At 39.9% G+C, this 21,509-nt stretch overlaps 1 protein-coding gene across 2 annotated transcripts in view; it reads right to left on the reverse strand.

Annotated features, from left to right (window-relative positions):
- Nucleotides 1–21,509, reverse strand: part of WWP2 (WW domain containing E3 ubiquitin protein ligase 2) — a 125,564-nt gene that overhangs the window by 22,470 nt on the left and 81,585 nt on the right. For both annotated transcript variants that reach the window (XM_051974702.1, XM_051974701.1), the window contains 2 exons: nt 9,245–9,334; nt 4,088–4,262 (listed from right to left, as the gene is read on the reverse strand). In XM_051974702.1, coding sequence (XP_051830662.1) covers nt 4,088–4,262; nt 9,245–9,334 — 265 coding nt within the window. The remainder of the gene's footprint in view (nt 1–4,087; nt 4,263–9,244; nt 9,335–21,509) is intronic.

Below are 21,509 nucleotides of genomic sequence, written 5' to 3' on the forward strand. Positions count from 1 at the left end.
TGGTAATGTCTAATAAAAGATATATTTCAATCTGTACTTTAACTCCATCTCCTTTCTGCCAAGAGATAGATAGCATGTTTCATAACATAAACCCTCAAGAACTGCGTTGTCACTGTGTTCATCAGAGCTCCCAAGTTTACATACACATACATATATAAATATATACATGTATTTTATATGCATTATATATTCAAACATTCCATATAATTTTTTCTATATACATATTTACATATACATTCTGTATATATGTATCTTTTTTTTTCCTATTTAATTATTCAAGATCCTCTTTCTCACCTTTCCCTCTTAACTCCTACTTCTTTCTACTGAGAACACAAGAAAAACAAAACCTATTTACTACACACATATCCCGTCAACCAAAATAAATTTCCACATTGGTCACATCTAAACAAATATTTGTCTCATTCTACATTCCAAATCTTTTACTGCTTTATCAGGAAGTGGGTAGCATGAAATCTGGCACAACATTACACTGATAAAAATTCAGGACTACTGTGCTGTATTTCATCTTGTCCAGCTATAGCCTAATTTATGGGCACTTTTTCAGATTCTCATCCTTTGCTACCTCAAAAAAAAAAAAAAAACCTATAAATATTTTTGTACATCCTTAAAATATGCTTTGCTTAGTACTAATGCTCTCTTAATCTACCTTTCTCCTTATCTACATTCACTGAAAAGGCAAGAAAAAGCCTATTACAAACAAACTAGTTATGCAAACCCAATTTTCACATTAGTCATATCCAAAAAGAGGAAGGGAAGGATGGAAGAAAGAAAACAGACTTCACTTTGTACTGAGAATTAATAAGTTCTCTGTCTGGAGGTAGATAATGTTTTTTGTCACGAGTCCTTTGGAACTGTGGTTGGTCACTGTGTTGATCAGTGTTGCTAAGTCTTTGAAAGTTATTTGTCTTTACAATATTTTTGTTATTGTATAAATTGTTTTTCTGGCTCTGCTTGCCTCACTCTGCATTACTTCATACAAGTCTTCCCAGATTTTTCTGAAACCATCCCCCTCATGATTTCATCATCATTACCTCTATACAACAGTATTCCATCATATTCATATACCATAATTTGCTCAGTCACACCTATTTGATGGGCATCCCTTAAGATGTCAATTCTTTGCCACCACAAAAAGAGTTGCTATAAATATTTTTGTACAGATAGGCTCTTTTCCTCTTTCTTTCATCTTTTTGAGGGATAGACCTAGTGATGGTACTGCTGAGGCAAAGGGTACTCACACTAGCTTTTTGGGCATAACTCTATGTTGCTGTGCAGAATAATTGGATTAGTTCACAGCTCTACCCACAATGCCTTATTGTACCTTTTTTCCCAAATCCTCTCCAACACAATAGAATTCTTAATAATCCATTAGGATAAAGATTCCCTCACAAACAAGGAGTGTGGCAGAAACTTAGTTTAAACCAATATCTTAATATGCCATATACCAGGATAAATTCCAAATGGAGATATGACCTGAATATAAAAGTTCACATAAGAAAAAACAAAAAAAAGTTTAATGAAAGGAGATCCCTTTCATAATTATTGTTAGAGGGAGAATTCTTACTTAATAGAGAGGATCATAAAAAATAAAACTGCACTTTTCTATTACAGAATCAATATTTTGTTTTTACATAAGCAAAAGAAATGTAGTTAGAATCAGAAGGGAAACTGGGAAAATATAAAAGAACTGATTCAAATATATAAGAATAAGAATCATTCCCCAATATATGTCTTCAGAGAATATGAACCAAGGGTCTTCAAATGAACAGTGAAGGTTTATCAAAAGTCTCCAAATCACTAATAAGAGAAACACATAGTGAAACTTGGGTTTCATCTCATGCACTTCAGACTGGCAAAGATAACAAAAGAGAAAAATAGTAATTGTTGGAAAAGTTGGCGGGGGGGAGGGGATAACTATGAACTATCCCAATGTTTTTAGAAGAGTATTTGTAACCATACCCAAAGTCACAAAATTGTCTATGCTGTTTGAGTTAGCACTATTACTGTTAGGTAATCCTAGGAAGGTCAAGGACAAAAGGAAAGGACTCCCAAGAATATGGCAAGTTTTATGGCAGCAAAGAAATGGAAACAAAGTGGATGTCCATCAATCGGGGCTGGTTGAACAAACTATAGTATATGGTAATGTTACTACACTGTAAGAAATGAGTGAGGCGTACTGAAAAAGAGCCAGTCTCGGAAAAAAGAAAACCAGGATTCAGGTCCCATCTGTAACATACACAGACTGTGTGACTCTGAGCAAACTATTTAATATCTCAAAACTCTCAGGATCTCTAAGTCTCATAAGGCAGTCTCTTCCTTCAATGAAATGAAAAATCCAGTTCTTGTCCTTGATTTACTTCCTAAGAAATGAGTGATATGATGAAATCAAAGAAATATGGAAAGATATGTATGAAATGAGGCAGATGGAAATGAACAGAAACAGGAAGATAATACATGTGATCACTGCAATTAATAATATGAGGTATAACAACTTTGGAGGACCTCAGAACTCTGGCCAAAGCAGCAACAATTATGGCCTCATCTGCCTAATGAAATATCCTTCCCCTTCCTAGGGAGAGATGATAGAAAGGGGCACAGAACAAGGCAGCCATTCTGAGACAAAGCCAATATGACTGACCCTATACTTTTGTGAAAGGAAAAGGGGAGGTGTTGATAGATAAAAACAGATATGTTAAAAGAGGACATCAGTAAAACATTTTTAAAGGCATAGAAGGAAAAAAGTGCAGAAGGGAACATTAATACATCAATATTGCTATTACCTTATTAAATTATATTTTTGTTCCTTTAAAAAACTGAATGTAAGACAATTTCAGTTTCTTGTAAAATCCTCTTTCCTGTTTTTTTTTAATCTTGAAATGTCTGTTTCCTGATTATTGTTACATTCGCAATAAAAAAGAAAATACTTTTAAAATAAGTGGGAAAAAATAAAAACAATAAAAGTAAATAAACAGATAAATAATGAAAATAATAAAAATTAAAAATAAAATAGAATAGAATAAAATAAGTGGGGAACAGTGGGGGTGCTATCCCGGGAAATAAGGAGATCCCTTTACTAAGGCAGTATGTTTAAACTCACTGAAAGGGATGTTATTGAGAAGATATTTGTTCAGATATAGATTAAACCAAATGATCTCCAAAACCCATCCACCTAAGATGCCATAAGAATATTCTGTAGAAAACTGTGAAAGACAAGATGTACGGAATAAATGGCACAGAGATATCATTGAGGATATAACACAGCTGGAACTACTCTTTTGGGAGGGACCTCACTCAGGCTTCCTTTACTTATGTTTCAATTCACTCTGCAATTTCAATTCTTCCTCTTCAAGGACAACCTCCTTGGCCTCACCTCAGTACCCTCCCCCATTTTCTTCCACTATCCTTCCTCTCATATTCTACTTTCCCTTTAGAATATCAGCTCCTTAAACATGAGGATTATCTTGCTTGCTTGCTGTATACTTACAGTACCTAACATGGTACATAGCCACCGGGGAGCTTTTAATAAATGCCTTATTTACCTATAAATCTAGGTAGAAGCAAAGAAATCAGTTAGGAGGCTTGGAATGTGGTGATAAGAGTCCAAAATAAAATGGTAGAAGTAGAATAGGAACAAAAGGAAAGATGCGAGGCATTTTGAAGGACAAATCTATAGAATTTGATGCCTTTTGAATATAGGTATGTAAGAGTCAGAAGATGAATCAAAAGTGATTTCCAAGTTTCAAGCCTAGAGGTCTAGAAGACAAGGAAAATCATTAACAGAAATAAGATTGGAAAGGGGATCAGTTTAGTGAAAGGGAAGATGAATTCCATTTTAGACAGGGTGAATCTGTCCAAAGACAGACAAAGTTTCCTTAGGCATAGATGAGAAAAATCAGAATTGGCAAGTGAGTACAATTCCTCTTTGGAGGAAATCACTGTTTGTGAGCCACGCTGACACTTCCAACTCCTGCCCGTCAGCCAGAACAACTAAGGCAATGTACTTCCCCAAACCCTCTCTACACTTAAAGGTTTCTTTCTCTTCCTGGAAGCCACCCATGACTCTTACCTGGTAGAGGAATCTTTGGCTGAACTGCTGCATGGCCCCCTGCAGCTGATTCCTTTGGCACTGCCACTGCTCATAGTTCCTCACGTACTCTGCTGTTGGACGCTGCCAGGTGGTGGTCCTGGTGTTGTGGTCCACATAGTAATACCTTCCTCGGGGATCCACACGCTTTTCCCAGCTGGAAACATCAAGTCCAGAGTCAGCACAATGGCCTCTAAATCTTGGCGGATCCCAAGATTTCCCAGGCTGAAGACAATGGGGATAAGTTTGGGTCCAGCAACTCAGGGTCCCCATCAGAAAAGCAGCTAGATTCCAGTCTCCAAGGCTCGCAGAGAACACGTTTAACAAAAACCCAGCAGAGGAGCACATGCAAGAAAGAAGGTGGTTCACAGAACAGCAGAGCTTTCTACTGTCTCTTTTGATATAAAAGTAGCCTTTTCCAAGGCTGAACCTTAGCTGTGGAAGTGACATGGGGGAGTTAAAGAGTAATGCAAGGAATAAAGATGGCCCAGGTAAGCCTAGTGAACATAATGAAATGCACATTGTCAGGAAAGAGTAGCAAAAGCTAAATCTCAAGAGTGCGCTCACATTGCAGTAAATGGTACAGAGCAAACCCAACATTAATACTAACCTTTCAGAAAGATCCCTTGGCTGATGCCTCTCTGATTTCTCTCTGCTATGAACTGGTTACCCACAATTCCTTGGGTCATATCTCAATATTATGGAGTTTTGGGTTTATTCCTCCAGCCAGATTCTATCTGCTGGCTCTTGGCTATTTCTTTAAGACTTCTGCCTTTACTCTTCCCCATCACTGCACTGCTCTGCCCCTGAAGCAATCTTTAATCTTCAGGTCTGTTTCTAGAGTTGCTGTCCTGAATCACTAACTACTTGCTAGATACCTCCATTTGGACATCTGGCAATAACTTCAAATTCAACATATCTAAAACCACTCATCATCTTTCCCCCAGGTTACCTCTTCTTCTTGCCTTCTCCTGTTTCTATCAATGTCTCCACATGTGAAAAGGTGGCTGTATCCTTGTCTCTTCCTCTATTCCCTCCTTCCTACACCAGTCAATAAGAACCAAGTTACAGCAGTCTTTCTTGTATTGAGCCCTTCCTTTCTATTTCCAGGGCCATCAGGCTTGTCTAGACCTTTCCTCCAGTTACTGCTGCCTTCTGCTTATACAAATCCTGACTTCCCCACATCTGGAATTGTCCCTCTCTAATGTGTCTTATATATCACAACCATGTTAATCTTCCTCAAATACCATTTTGCTTCTATCCTACTATGTCCGTGCTGAAAAAGCCCCAATGGCCATTTGTTGCTAGTAAGTTCAAGATTCCCAGACTAGCATCCAAAGTCCTTCAGAACTCTAGCCTCCTATTAATCTGTCTCCCATTAATTTCCCTGCATGAATTCTCTTCCCTCCCTGAGGAGTATATTCTCATCTCATACTTCTCCTCCTTGCTACTGCTTATAGCTCTCCCTCTGCTTAGAATACCCTCCTTCTTTCTCTCCACATCGTTTAAGCCTGTCCAGCTCAAGCCACACTTTCTTTGTGAAGTCTTTCCCCAACTATCTCAGTAGTAGTGACCCCTCCAGTTTTTTATCTCTTGGAGTATTTGGTGTCTATTTTAATCACATTGTTTTTTATCTCTCTGTGTAAATGGCCTGCTTCCCCAATTCAACAGTAAGGAACTAGAAGGCACAGATCATGTTTTATAGATGTTTGTATCCCCAGAGTTTAACATAGCTCACAGTGGGGACCCTAATACACATTTGTTGTTGATGACAATGATGACATGGATAAGCGAGAGCTTCCTCTTTTCCTAAGCCTTGAAAATGGCACTCTATTCCAGTGTAGACCCTGAATATTCTGGGAAATTAAATAAGATCAAGAAAGAGAAAAACAAGATCAAAAGCTTCATGGAATAAATCATATTTAAAGCAAAATTTTTAGCCTGAGGCCATGAACTTGGAATGAGGGTTGGAGGGGCTGGAAATCACATCTTTATTTTCACTAACTTTTTGCCCTCCTTTATAATCCTATGGATATAAAAACCATATTCTGAGAAATCCATAAGCTTCATTTACCAAAGGATCCATGAACCCCAAAAAGAACCCATGACTTAAAAGGACAAAATGGCCAATTATGATCAGTCACAAGAAGAGTACATGGGGGAAGATATGGCTTTTCCCTAATTCTAAAGTTACCATGAGGGCAAAAGAAGAGGCTGGAGCCAGAGAGGATCAAAGAAGGAATTCCAGAGCTCAAACTGAGACTAGGGAAGGAGACCAACTGTAACGGATCTGCACATGGCAGTCCAGCTACAACCAGCCTATTCGTGGTTCTTCCAACACTGCTCCATCTCCCCTCTTCCCGCATTGGCTCGGGCTGTCCCTGCCTGGGATGCTCTTTCCCCACCCCTTTTCCCCTTCAGTTCCCCTGGTTTCCTTCAAGGCTCAGCCCAAGCCCCCCATTTTGCAGGAGGCCTTTCCTGGTTCCCCCTGCTGCCAGCAACTTCCCTTCTGAGATGACCATCTATTCTGTACACGCCTTCTGTTTACCGGTCATTTACATGTTGCCTCTCTTAGCAGTTGCAGAAACTGTTCTTTGTATTCCTTAACCTCTCCAACATTTAGCAAGGTGCCTGGCACACAGTCATCACTCAACAAATGTTTGTTGGGACAGCTAGGGGGCGCAGGGGAGAGAGCACCAGCCCTGAAGTCAGGAGGACCCGAGTTCAAATCTGACCTCAGACACTTAACACTTCCTGGCTGTGGGACCCTGGGCAAGTCACTGAACCCCGACTGCCTCAACAACAACAAAAAGTGCTTGCCAGCTGCCTGACTGCGGCCGTCCTCTGATCCAACTCCTCCATTTCACACATGAGGAAATAAAGGGCCTAGGAAGTTCTACGACCGCCAGGTCTCCAAGATGAGAGCTGGGGAGTACTTGGAAGGGCCTCAAAGCTCCTTTCCTGGACCTCAGCTCTCCGGAGTGAAAGGACTAGGATGGGAGAGATGGGAAAGGAAGGGGTGGCTTTCTTCAAAAGCCCCCAGAAAGCAAAGACAGAAGAAGCCTTTTATGAAGATTGTGGAAGAGGAAGAGATTCCTTGCTTTTACGGATAATGCTACAAAGCAAAGGAGTCAACACTGGCTGCTGCCTGAGAAAGCAGCAAAGACCAGGACTGTACCAGCCCCAGTCCCCATCTCAACACTTGCATAGAGGGAACTATCAGAACGGCTTTGAGCTGAGGTCACTGGCTCAGGTTTATGTCACAGGCAAACAAGGTGGTGGCCAGGACTGTAAGTCAGAACAGCCGTGCTCTGAAGTTGGCCCCATCACTGCCCCAAATGCCCACTGACCCCGGACTAGAGGCACAGGTCTGTTCCATCCAGTTCTCTCCACTATGACACGGAATAAGTAACTAGAAGAAGAATTATTTTCTTTTAAAAAGAATGTAGGAAATAGTCATAGGGAGGCAAGAGGGGCTAGGATCAGGTCTCATCAGGACGTGAAGCTGCAAGCCTTCTGTGAAAATCCTAATGCCATAATGAAATAGAAACCCCTCTCCAGACCTCCGCAGCTCAGCACAGTGCTAAAAGGAGGAGGAAGCGCCACTCTTAAACAACATCATGGTCCATCTTTGTTTTCACATTATCTAAGCACTGACGAAGATAGAATACCTGAATAACTTATAGGAAATCCCTCTGATAAAATGGTATCTAAAGAAGAAAATTTCGAGGTGTGTGTGTGAGAGAGAGAGACAGAGAAACACAGAGAGAAACATAGAGAGCCATACAGAAATGCAGAGACAGAGAAGAAAGACAGAGAAATAGAAAGAGAGACAGACACAGACAGAGAGAAGAGAGAAATGGGAGAGGGAGGGGAAAAGGGACAAAGACAGAATTTTCCAGACAAGGAATAAAACAAAACCATGCCTATTCACACTTACATGGAAGGGGTAAGGCTTCCCTATACTACATCCTGATCACACACACAATGTGAACATCTGTAAAATCTACTACTGAAAGATAATGCTTAACTTGGGTCATTCTAAAAATGAAATTCTAAAGTCATTCAAAGTGAAAAATAAGAAAAAGAAATAATAATAAGAAGTTATCAGAGACTCTTTTCCCAGAAGGGGTGGGAAAGGGAGAAAAAAACCCTCCTACTGGAAAACCCTAAGTTGTGAGGAGACTCTTAATGGAAAGTCCTAAGGAGAGAAGGTGGGGCCGTGTTTGCTCAGGGCCTGGCTGGCATCTGGGCGGCAGCCGAGCCTAAAGCCTCTCAGGTATCCTCCCTGCTGCTACCCCCCTTTCCCACACCACACTGAAGAGGGAGGGAAAGAGGAGGGAGAGAGGGAAACCTGCCTGCCCATGGACATCTAAGCCCTTCATGGCTTCTTTATTAGAAAAGGGTTCTTTTTTCTGTGAGTGGGAGACATTCCCTTTCAAAAGCTCTCAATGTGGAGATTCACATTTGGAAAGTACGTTCTGTCCCTGGCAGACATGGAACCAAACCACTTCTCTGTACACTTGGACAGTTCTCTTTCCCTTGGAAACCCCTCATGTCCTTTGGTTATGGCAGAGAATGCCCTTCCCTCCTTCCAGAACACAGATGACTGGAGAAGCACACTGTCTACAGTGGCAGATTTCTCGAAGGATACACTTAATATGTGACCTCTCCAGCTAATTTTTATGAATTTTTCAAGAACACTCTCTCCCCTTACCTCTTCCCTCCCTGTCTTGTGAATGCTACAATTCCATATAAGCTAATAAGAAAAGTACCCAACAAAGTATTGAGGCAACCCAAGAGAGGTGTTTGTATTCTGTATTTTGTAAAATTAGGTAGGAAGTCTCAGAAACATGCAAATCAAAAGAAAAAATTTTCATGCAGTGAAATCTGAAGACTTGCAGATGGACCTCTATAGGGCAAGGGCTCTCCAATGGCTTCAAATTTTAGGTCCCCAACCACTTTAACCCCAAAGCTCCCCTTGTTACTTAGCAAGGCTAATCCATGCCCACAGGTGAAAAGGAAGGCCTCTAGTCGGTGCAGTCAAGAAGAAAAAAAAGGGAAGAGAAGGAGGAGAGAGCAGAGTCCCCCCTCAGCTGCATCTATCCCACAGACAGAGAATCATCTTAGGAATATTACCCAGGAGGAAGAGGCCTTTCCCAGGTAGTCGTTTTTGTATTGTGGTCGACATAATAGACTCTCCCATTGGGCAGCTCTCGTTGTTCCCACCTGAAAAGAAATAAGAGAGATATGAGATGCACAGTGAAAGGAAACCAGGTGCAATGCGGGAGTCCCTGACCAGTGACACCCCAATGAATCCCAAAAATCCAACAACTAGCAAGTGCTGACTGTGTGCAAGGTACTTTGTGGATGACAGAGGCACTGCCCTCAAAGACCTTATCATATTTGAGTAGATAATAGAAGTGCCATAAATAGGCCTAAAAAGTCCAAAATTTCTAGAGTCTGTGATCTATGAATTTATCTACATCTTACCATACAGTATCTAGCTCTCTTTTTCAAGAGGGGGAATGTTAAATGATTACTCGCAGCTCTGGCACAGACACACTATATCTTCCTAGGCTATCCCCCAGGCCTAGAATGCTCTTCCTTTCTTGTCTACTCCAGCTGCTGGCACACCTTCATGGCTCAGTTTAAACCCTACCTTCTTAAGAGTTTTCCCAATACTTCTCCAGAATCTTCATTCTAAGATGACTTTCCATCTGGACTGTACATATCTATAATGTGCTCTAAGTTATCTCCTCATTACACTTTGAGCTCCTTAAAAGCAGAAATCTCTTCTGCCTTTCTTTGTTTATCTCCAATACTTAACACAGTGCCCAGAACGCAGATACTTAATAAGTGCTTGCTGACTTGATCCAACATAATTATGATCAAATGTATCTTCAGAATGTAGGAACAACAGATGACTCAAAAAACCTAGATATATGATGATTTATTTGCCTTCTTTGGTTTGTAAAGTTTGTCCTCTACTTCTACCATCAAAGGCAGAGTTAACTTATTAGTACTGATGGAAGGATGACAAGGCAATAGTAATAATAATAATAGCTGACAGTTCTTACTATACTAATATATACATAATACATTAATATATAAAAATAGTAAAATATTTTATTTTTCCAAATACATTTAAACATAGTTTTCAACATTCATATTTATAAACCTTCATGTTCTAAATTTTTCTCCCTCTTTTCCTTACCTTCCCCTCTTCCAAGATAGCAAGCAATCTGATATAGATTAAATATGTACAATCATTTTAAATATATTTCCATAACTGTTATGTTGTGCAAGAAAAATCAGACCAAAAGGGAAAAAAAACTATGGCCAAAAAAAAAAAAAAAAAAGAGAGATGAAAATATTATGTTTCGATCCACCTTTAGTCTCCATAATTCTCTCTGTAGATATGACTGGCATTTGCCATCCCAGGTCTATTGGAATTGCCTTGAATCACCACATTGTTGAGAAGAACCAAGTCTATCACATAATCTTGTTATATACAATGTTCTCCTGATTCTACTCACTTCACTCAGCATCGCCAGGCTTTTCTGAAATAAGTGCTCTCATAATTTCTTATATAGAACAATAATGTTCCATTATGTTCATATATCATAACTTATTCAGTCATTCCCCAATTGATGAGCATTCACTCAATTTCCAGTTCTTTGCCACTATGAAAAGAGCTACTACTGGCATTTCTAAGATGCTTTAAGATTTGAAAAGCACTTTATAAAACTGATGAACTGATGCAGAGTGAAAGGAGCAATTCACAGCAACAGCAATACGGTAAGGATGAATAACTATGAAAGACTTAACCACTCTGATCAATGCAATGATCCACAATAGTTCCAAATTATTCATGATCAACAATCCAATCCTCCTCCAGAAAGAGAACTAATGAAATCTGAGTGCAGACTGAACCATAATTTTGTCACTTTATTTTTTTTTTTGCAACATGGCAAATGTGGAAATATGTTTTACATGACTTCATATGTATAATGAGTATTAAATTTCTCACCTCAGGAGGTAGTGGAGGGAGAAAATAAGTTCCTAAAAAAAGACACACATACACATAAACACACAAAGTCTCATTTGAACCTACAAAAACTTTGTGAGATAGGCAAGGAGAATATTATTTATTCCCACGCAAGACAGAAGAGCAAAAGATGGAATGGGAATGGAGCTAGCTCCAGAATTGAGGCACAAACTGGAGTTAAGTATGGTTCACCAATTCCCACTATGACTTACTATTTTAATTCCCTCACAGAGGATACCAAAAGAGAGACAAAAAAAAGGCAATCCCCAATCTCAAGGAGCTTACAATGTATATATGCAACAAATATGTACAAACCATATATAGGATAAATAGGAAATAATTAGCAGAGCGAAGACACTGGAATTAAGAGATACTCATAAAGGCTTCCTGTAGGTGGGATGAAAATGAAAGGAAGTTAGGGAGATCAGTGTTTTGAAAAGAGGAAGAAGAGCATCCCTGGAATGGGAGATAGCCAGAGAAAATGCCTGGAGCAGAGTTGGAGTTTCTGGTTCACGGAACAGTCAGGAAGTCAATGATACCAGCCTGAAGAATACATGTCAGGAAATATATTGTAAGAAGACTGAAAGGGACAAAATTAGGAAGGCTTCTGAAAGCCATATAGAGTATTTTGTATTGTTCCTGGAAGTAATAGGAGCCACTAGAATTTATCAAGGAATGGGGGGGGGTGACAGGATCAGACCTGTCCACATTAGGAAAACATATAAAAAGGATTGGATTGGAGTGGAGAGACTTGAGGCAGCCTCACCCCAGCAGCTATTGCAATAATCCAAGTGTGAGGTGATGAAAGCCTGTACCAGAAGAGTCAGAAGTGAGAAGAAGGCGTATTTAAAGAGACATTGCAAAGGTGAGACTAACAGGTTTTGACAACAGCTCGAATAATGAGCAATCCAGGATAACTCCAGGGCACAGGTGAGGCTCTAACACTTACTCCAAAGTTCTCTTTTCTTTTCCTTAATCTTCTTTTAGAAAATGAAATAGATTTTCATTGATAATTTTTGTTTTCACATAGCCTAGATTTCTTTTTAGATGTTTTCAATATTCTGAAATTAAAAAATACCAAACAGGCCTTTTCATTTGTATATGTATGCACACACACACACACACACACACACACACACACACACACACACGAGAACAGAAAAAGAGGTCTGTATATAAAAATGCAGAGCTCTATTAAAAACAAATTGATTTTGTTTTTAAGTATGTAACACAGACAACATGTAACTTTCAAAGCTGTCTTATTTTTCTATGATTTTTTCTGGCATTTCTTCTGTTCTCTGCTTTGTATTTTTTTTTAAATGCTTCAAGAACCTTCTTTTCTTTCTTCTTTCTTTTCTTTCTACATCCTATTCTACTTCCTTCTCACCTTTCTAAGTTGGAAAAAAAGGAAAACAAAATCTTGTAACAAATGGGCATAGAGAAGCAAAACAAATTCCCCATATGAACTGTGTCTGAAAATGTATGTCTGATACTACATCTTGAGTCCATTAACTCTCTGTCAGCAGGAGAGGAAGCTTGCTCCCCCATGAACTCCCTGGAAACTGATTGGTCACTAAATTGATCAGAATGCTTTTGTCTTTCAAAGTTCTTTTATTTTTAACAATGTTGTGATAAATTTTTCTATTGGTTCTGCTCAATTCCTTCTTCATCAATTCATATAAATATTCTCAGGCTTGTTTGAAACCATTCCTTTAATCATTTCTTATGACACAATAATATTCCATTACATTCACATATTATAATTTTTGGCCACTCCCCCAGAGAAGGAGTTTGCAAGTTCTTTGTCACTGCAAAAATGGCTGCTATATCTATATACACATACACATATAAATATATATATATATAAAGGCATGTATATTTATATATATATATATTTATACCTGCTTTTTGTATTTTATATATGTACACATACACACACACACACAAGACTTTTTCTTCATTCTTTGATCTCTTTGGATATAAACCTAATAGTGACATCTATGGTTTAAAGGACGAACACAAAATAACTCTCCAGAATGGCTGGCCCAATACACAGCTCTTCCCACAGTGTATGTGAGTGCCTCTCTAGGTATTAATGACACTCTTCTATCCTGGTTCTCCTCACCCATTTGCCCACTTCTCAGTCTCCTCTGCTGGATCTTCATCTTCATATCATGGTTCTGTTCTCAGGACTCTTCCCCACTTAAAACTATTTCACATGGTGATCTCATCAGTCCCCAGAGATTCAAATATCATCTCTAGCCTGAAAATTATCCAGCCTCTCTGCTAATCCATTTCTTGCACATCCAAGTGTGTGACGACCATTTCAAACTCAATGTCCCATCTTAAACTCAACATTTCCAAAACTGAGCTCATTTCATTGTGCCCCTCAATGCCCCTCATTCTTCCCAGCTTCCCAATTCCTGCTGAGGGCACCTCCATCCAGTCACCTAGGTTCACATCTCCAAAATCCAATTTGTTTCCACGTCCTTTGCAATATCATCCACATATACCCCCTTCTCTGACACTGCCAGCACCCTGGGACGAGCCTTTGTCACCTCTCACCTGGATCAAGGTATCAGCTTTCTGGTTAGTCTCCCCACCTCAAGTCTCTCTCCATTCCAGTCCATCCTCCAGTCAGCTACCAAACTGATCCTCCTAAACTGGAAGTCTGACAAGGTTTATTCCAAGTCAATAAACTTGAGTGCTTCAAATATAAGATTTTCCATTTGGCATTGAAAGCCCTTTACAACGTGGCCCTCTCTGACCTTTCCAGTCTCCTCAGACCTTACTCCCCACCACGTACTCTTCAATCCAGTAACATGGACTTCCTTGCGTTCCTTACAGGGAATTCTTTATCTCCTGAGGACTTTTTCACTATGTATCTCTCATGTCTAGAGAGCTCCTGTTTGTCCCTACTTACATGGCTTCCTTTCATGTCTCATGTAAAATTTAACCCTGTACAAAAAAGGGTTTTCCTAGTCCCCTGCATACTGCTATTGCTTTTCTGCTGAGTTTGTTTTGGGTTTTTTTGGGGGAGAGGTGTCTGTTTTTGTATCTCTAGCATTTAGCACAGTATTTGGCACTCAGCAAGTACTTCATAAATATTTGGTGACTGATTTTTAATTCATAATTAATCTAAATACCTTTCTTGGAAATTTATTCAGTGGTCCATTCGAATCTAAATGGGGGGAAAGTAGGATATACAAAGACAAAAAACCAAAATAATTTCTTCTCTCAAGAGCAATTGTTCAAATTTAAGGAAAGAAGGCTATATATATAGACAGAGTAAATAGAAAATAAAGACAAAGGGATTAAATTCAAGATAGTTTGGAGAGAGGACACTAGCATATGAGGTGATCAGGAAAGGCTTCAGAACGCTAACCAGTACAACAAGCCAGCCACCATTCCGGAGAATTCATGATGAAACATGCAGACACCTCCAGACAGAAAGCTGATGGACTCAAGAGTACAGGCTGAAGTACAATTTCTTTCTTCCTTTCTTTCTGTTTCAGATATGGCTAATGTGAGAAACTTTTTTGTTTGGCTCCTATTTATAATAGGTTTTGTTCTTCTTGCTTTCTCCAGAGGAAAGACAGTGAGAAAATAAAATTGAATTTTTAAAAAAAAAGGAGAAGCAATGTTTGAGTTGTATCTTGAAAGAAGAAATAGATCCTAAGGACTAAGAACTGAAGATTCTGGGACATCAAGACATTTGCTCACTCTTTAAATACACAGATGTGCATTGTACAGAGACATCATTGAGAATTCTTCAGGGCTCTGCACCAGATGTCTGCCATACTTTCCCTTTCCTCTGACACAGAAGAGAATGAAATACCCTATTTTCAACCTGGAAACTTTTTGGCTAATTTCCTTGCCACAAAGCAACCAAACCAGAGTTCATCTGTTTACTTTTCAGTCACTAATTCACATCTGGGCAACTGTCCACCTGTGGGTAGCGCTTCCCCCTTGTCAAGAGCAAACGGTCTGCTGTAGGTGTGAAGAATGAAGGGAGCTAAACACGTTTCTTTTTAAACCAAAAATTCTTTCCACAATTCTTCCATCTGTAGTCCCAACTTGTGACAATCTCACCTTTGTATTTCACCTAGTTAAGCCACTTTTACTATGTTTTAGCTACTGCCTAAATTTTGGACTAGAATCTTGAGGCTCTCTTCCCCTTTACCCACAATTCTCACAAAGAGGGCAATTAAAACCTACCACATCATTTTTGAAATGCTTTTAACCTTCTCCAGTTGTCCTATCCTTCCCCCAATCTTCCAGTCCCAAAGGAAAAAAATTCAATTTGCTTTTTGGAATTCTTTTCACTTATAACCAAAGAATCATTACTATCCTATCTCTGATCCTGGCTAATCTTAAGAATGAAGGGATCCCTTAATGACCAGATATTCAACATATTTCCATGAATTTATCCTTTTGTTAGCTCAGCTAAAAAAAGATAATTACCAGAAAAAAAATTTTTTCTCCATTCACTTTTTCCCCTCAATTTTATCTCCCTTCACTATCTCAGATCAAATGCCCTCTTTGGCTTCCCTGGTCCATAACTCTAGCTAGGTGGTTTCCTTATGGAGTAAGCACTCAACTGCACCCCTATTCAGTCAATTATATTATGCACTTGACCCATAGAGGTCTCTTCATTTCATTCACAGTATATAGCTGGCAAATTCCAGCAGCATCAATCAAAACAAGATCGTCAATCCTTCACTCCCCTGTCAATCCTTCACTGCCCTCAGTAACCACTGACCCGTAAGTCAAATTCATAAGCTGTGTCGCCTTGAGCTCAAGTGACACATGTGGGATATTCTTTAATACTCCCCATCATGTTATGTCTTCATCTCATTTCACCAACTTTTATAGTGAGATTAAAATACTTTTCCATCAAAATACCAATGGATTTCAAAACTACTCTGAATGGTCACTCCATAGATCATATACCCTCCATGTGATTAACTCTACTTGATGTTTTTAGAAAGAGTATTCAACAGGAGATCATTATATACTTCGACAACGATATTGTATGAGGACATATTTTGATGGAAGTGGATTTCTTTGACAAAGAGACCTAACTGAGTTTCAATTGATAAATGACGGACAAAAGCAGCTACACCCAAAGAAAGAACACTGGGAAACGAATGTGAACTATCTGCATTTTTGTTTTTCTTCCCGGGTTATTTATACCTTCTGAATCCAATTTTCCCTGTGCAACAAGAGAACTGTTCAGTTCTGCAAACATATATTGTATCTAGGATATACTGCAACATATCCAACATATAAAGGACTGCTTGCCATCTAGGGGAGGGGATGGAGGGAGGGAGGGAAAAAAAATCGGAACAGAAACGAGTGCAAGGGATAATGTTGTAAAAAAAAAAAATTACCCTGGCATGGATTCTGTCAATATAAAGTAATTATTAAATAAAAATTTAAAAAAAAAAAAAAAAAAAGAAAGAGCATTCAAAGCACCAATTTTGTTTTCAGGTTCCTATCCAATAAATGCTCTCTGGCCTACTGTGAAAGACATTCAAACTAACCACTCAGGACCTTTGTACTTTAGACTCCCTAAAAAGTAGTAGACAATTTCTCTTAATCTTGGTTACAGGCATCTAAAATTTGAGAGAATTTTAATTTTTCATCAGTTAGATGTATATACTTGTGTGTAAGAATCATTAGGTTAATGGTTTAAAAAAATCACTTTGTCAGATGAAAACTAATACTATGAAAAACTAAATAAATGTAATATATGTAAATATTAAAGGTCAGTTTGTGAATAAAAGTCACAATCCCAACTTTTGGAGGTTTTCTGAAGTAGTGTGGGATAACAAAAAGAATGATAAAACTAAAGTCTAAGGGACTGTATTCAAATCCATCCTCTGTTACTTACTACTTGTTGGACCCTGGGCACCAGACATCTCTAGGCCCTGAAATTCCTCAACTGCAAAACAAAAGGGTTTAATTAAAACAGGAACTCTTAACCTAAGAACCTAGAATTTTTTTTAAAGAATATTTTTATAATGGCATTGCCATTTAGTTGGTTTTCATTGTAACCCCACTGTATTTTATTTTATGCATTTAAAAACAGGATCTGGAGAAGGACATCCATAGGTCTTGCCACACTATCCAAAAAGTAAAGATTCTCTGGGCTCCATTATCTAAATCTGTGATCTGATGAGTTCTAATTTTCTGCCCAAGGTCAAGGACTGGGATCCTTTCAAGCAGACTCTTCTTGAATTGGTGCTGCCATTTATCACAATTCACAAACCAAGAATTAAAAGGGACCTTATAAATCATCTAGTCTAGCCTCTCATGTTTCAAAGGAGAAAACTACATGTCACATCCCAAGTCATTCAAATAGTAAGCAAAAGATCTGGGATTCAAGGTCCCCATCCCCCAGCATCTGATCCCTGAAAGGGAAAGTTTCCCAAGCAGCTTCTCTTCTCAATAGCTACTGCTCAATGTTTGCCATTAGACCGTCTGCTCAGCACTCAGTCCCCAAGCCAGCACACTGCCTGCTCAGATTCCTATGTTATTATTATAGGTGAACTTTATAACCCAATCAGTTGTTACAAGCATTTTAAGTGCTTACCATGTGCTACAATCTGGAGAAAAAAAGAAAAAGAAAAAACATGGTCTCTACCCTCAAGAAAGCCTTCCTAATTCTAAGTATATAAAGTATAAAGTATATACATCTAATAGGAAGGAAAGGAGGAAGGGAGGGAAGGAAGAAGGGAGAGAGGAAGGGAAGGAAGAAGAGAGGGAGGGAGGGAGGGAAAGAGGGAGGAAAGAAGGAGGGGAGGGAGGGAGAGAGGAAAGAAGGAAGAAAAGAAGGAAAGAAGGGAGGGAAGGAGGGAGGGAGGGAAGGAGGGAGGGAGGAAGGAAGGAAGGAAGGGAGGGAGGTGTTGGAATCTTTACAAATTGCTAACTCATTAGAGCTGATAGATTATTGATCTGATCTTACAAGATGTTTTGAGCCAGAACCTGAAACAAGGTACTAAGTAGAACTAATTGATACAATGCTTGTGTTCACACCTTTACTCATTGGAGTTCACAAGTATGGGAGATTCACAAAGTAAACTTTGTAACTTTGTGAATTCACACCTTCCTTGGGTGTGCCTCCAGAAGGAGGAGTCAACCTTTGGGAAATCATATATAAAGAGGCCCAATTAAAGAGAGATTTATTCCATTTTCCACTTGGCTGGCTGGTGGCAGAAGAGAGTTCAGCTGAAGATTGAGAAGGAAGCATCAGTTCAGTTGAGGAGAAGCACTCTCTTGGAGGCACAACCAAAGGAGAGTTCATGCTGCAATCACCTGTGATCTACTAACAGGTGTAGGTTCCTATGCAGACGTCACAGTACAGATTAATTATTCCATAGCAGCATATGAGCAAATTGCTGCTAATGCTATCAGAGCATGGGCTTCTCTCCACAATCAAGATGACAAGGGTGAAGCCTCCATAAAAATGACACAAGGGCCAAATGAACCCTTTGCTGACTTTGTGGGACATTGGCAGACAGCTATCACAAGAACAAATGCGGAAAATGCAGTAACAGACATTTTGATAAGGCAACTTGCTAAGGAAAATGCTAATGAGGTTTGCAGAAGAATATACTAAGACTGCACAAGGATGCTCCTTTAGAGGAGCTCATAAGACACTGTGCTACGGTGGCACAAATGCCTTTTATAGCCAGGCTATAATGCAGACTTCCCAAGATCCCAACATGGGAAGACAGGGTCCTTCTTGGCAAAGGAATTCTAAAGAAACTTGTAGATGCTTTCAGTGTGGAAAAGTTGGACATTTGAGAGCTCACTGTAGATATGGAGATAGAATGAGAAGACGGGGTGAGAGAATAAAACCCAAAACCCCATGTCCAAAATATAACCAAGGCTTTCACTGGGCCTCTGAATGTAGATTGCCCAGAGAAATGAGAGGCAGGGCCCAGCTCCAAAGTATCAATCAAAAGATAGGTGGGGCATGATAGCAGCTGAGGTTACACCCAGAGAACCTTTAGAAATTCAGGACTCTGATGTCATCAACCAACAGAAAAATAATCAGGATTACAGTTAGGGAGGTTACAGGCCTTTTAACACAACAGGGCAGTGTCCAGTGCAAGCAGCTCCATTATCTTTAGATAATCGCCAGGTGATGTGGAGAGACCCAGAAAGTGGTGAATGGAAGGGACCAGATAGATTAACTACGTGGGGGAGAGCGTTTGCTTGTATTTCTACAGGTGGAGAAGGAATCAGATGGGTGCCAATGAGCTGTAGAAGACCCAAGAAATATCGGGTGGTTCTGTTGCTGATTGTGCCCACCACTGAAAGAGCCTGGCAGTTATGGTGTTTGACTCATGGACATAGAAAATTGTTGGACTTCAAAACCCTCAAGAATCATTGGATTCTCTGAGACATGATAAGATTGTTGTAGGACTTGAAAACCCTCAGGAATCATTGGATTCTCTGAGACATAAGACTGTTGTAGAACTTGAAAACCCTCAGGAATCCATTGGATTCTTTGAGACATAAGACTTGAAAGCCCTCAGGAATCATTGGATTTTCTGAGAAATTAGAAGACTGTTATAGGACTTCAAAATCTGCTGGAATCATTGGATTCCCTAACACATAAAAAGACAAAAACTTGGGAAGATCACTGGATTCCCTGACATGTGAAGCAATGGACAATAGATTGGTTTTGGACTATCTCTTGGCTGCTGAAGAAGGCGTATGTGTGACTGCTGTTTACATACTCTCCTTCTAGGACTTCTGGCAATCTTTTACAACACAATGTTGATTTATATTGTTATACCGTTACCTGTGTATACAATTCATGTTTGTTACACCACATCAAGCCTGCACTGACTGTGGGAGAGTCATCACTAATAGCCTCTGCATTATTGCTTTGTGCTTGTGTAATACCTCCCATGCTGATGGGTTTGTGCATACCTGTTTCTAATAAGACCCTTCAGCCCAGAAACCTGCTAGCAACCCCTACTTCCCTTTGGTGCTTTTTATCTCCCTTCCTGGGATGTCAGGGAGGGCATGATTATCTCCTTTTTAGTGCTTTCACCTCCCTTCCTGAGAAGTCAGGGGGGTCGTGATCACCAACTTTTTGGTGCTTTCACCTCCTTTCCTGAGAAGTCAGGGAGGGTGTGATCACCTTCCCTTGGGGGCTCTGACCTCCCTGAGGAGTCAGGGATGGCATGACCACCTGTGTTCTAAAACAAAAGAAAGTGGGAGATGTAATGGGCTGAGGCTCGAGTTGATGCCTGAGGTCCCAAGCACATGAGGCTAAATAGTAATTGGACCATACTCTATTAATATATATGCTTGGAGAAAGAACGGCCCCCACCCACTCTTTGTGCAAGTCCTGATGTGTTGTATAGGAAATGACGATTTTGGTGGGTGGAGGCAGGAGAGTGGAAAGGGAAGCGGAAGGAGAGACTGCTGGCTGGCATCTTGTCACAGCTGCTCACATTGCTATCGCGACCGTTCTTTACCTCCGATCCCCTCTGTTAGGTGGCTTCCTGTCACAGCTGCCCATATTGCTATCGCAATCCTTCTTCACCTCTACCGAGAATAAAGATTGAAGATTTTTCCCTTAACCTGAATTCCTGACTCTGGCTGATTTTAAATACGTGGTCATCCCAAGGAGGGAGAGAGGGAGAGAGAGAAGGAAAGAAAGGGAGGGAAGGAGAGTGGGAGAGAGGAAGAGAGGGGAGAAAGAAAGAGGGGGAGAAAGAGAGGGAGAGGGGAGAATGAACAATGAGGAAATAATTTCAGAGGGAAAACACTAGGTACAGAAAGTAATGAAGACCGCTACCAGGTGGGATTTAAGTTGTCAGGAATAGCAAGGAGGCCAGTATCACTGGATCTCAGAGTACATGAAGGAGAGTGAAAGGTAAAAAGAGTAGAAAAGTAGATATAATAATTATACCAACTATTAGCAGTTACATAGTGCTGCAAAGTGCATTCCAAATGATCCTTACAACAACACTGGTACCATTACTATTCCTCTATCACATATGAGGAAACTGAAGCTGACAGAGGCTGAGAGGCTTACCCGTAGAGCATCTTGAGGCCAGACTGAAATGGAGGCCTTCCTAATTCTAAGGCTACCACTCTATCCACTATGTTATCTAGCTGCCCAGGTACCAGCCAGATTGATTGTGAAGGGCTTTCAAACAAAACAGTGGAAGGGAATCACTGCGATGTGATGAATGGGTGAGGGTAGGGCATGGCTCTTAGACCGAAGTGGGGAGAAATCTGAGCCAGGGAACCCAACCAGAAGGTCAGTGCAGCAGTCCAGGGGAGGTAGCAAGGGTCTACATCAGGCAGCTCTGAGTAAAA

The sequence above is a fragment of the Antechinus flavipes genome, chromosome 2 (genome assembly GCF_016432865.1).
Source record: "Antechinus flavipes isolate AdamAnt ecotype Samford, QLD, Australia chromosome 2, AdamAnt_v2, whole genome shotgun sequence".
Lineage (NCBI taxonomy): Eukaryota > Metazoa > Chordata > Mammalia > Dasyuromorphia > Dasyuridae > Antechinus > Antechinus flavipes.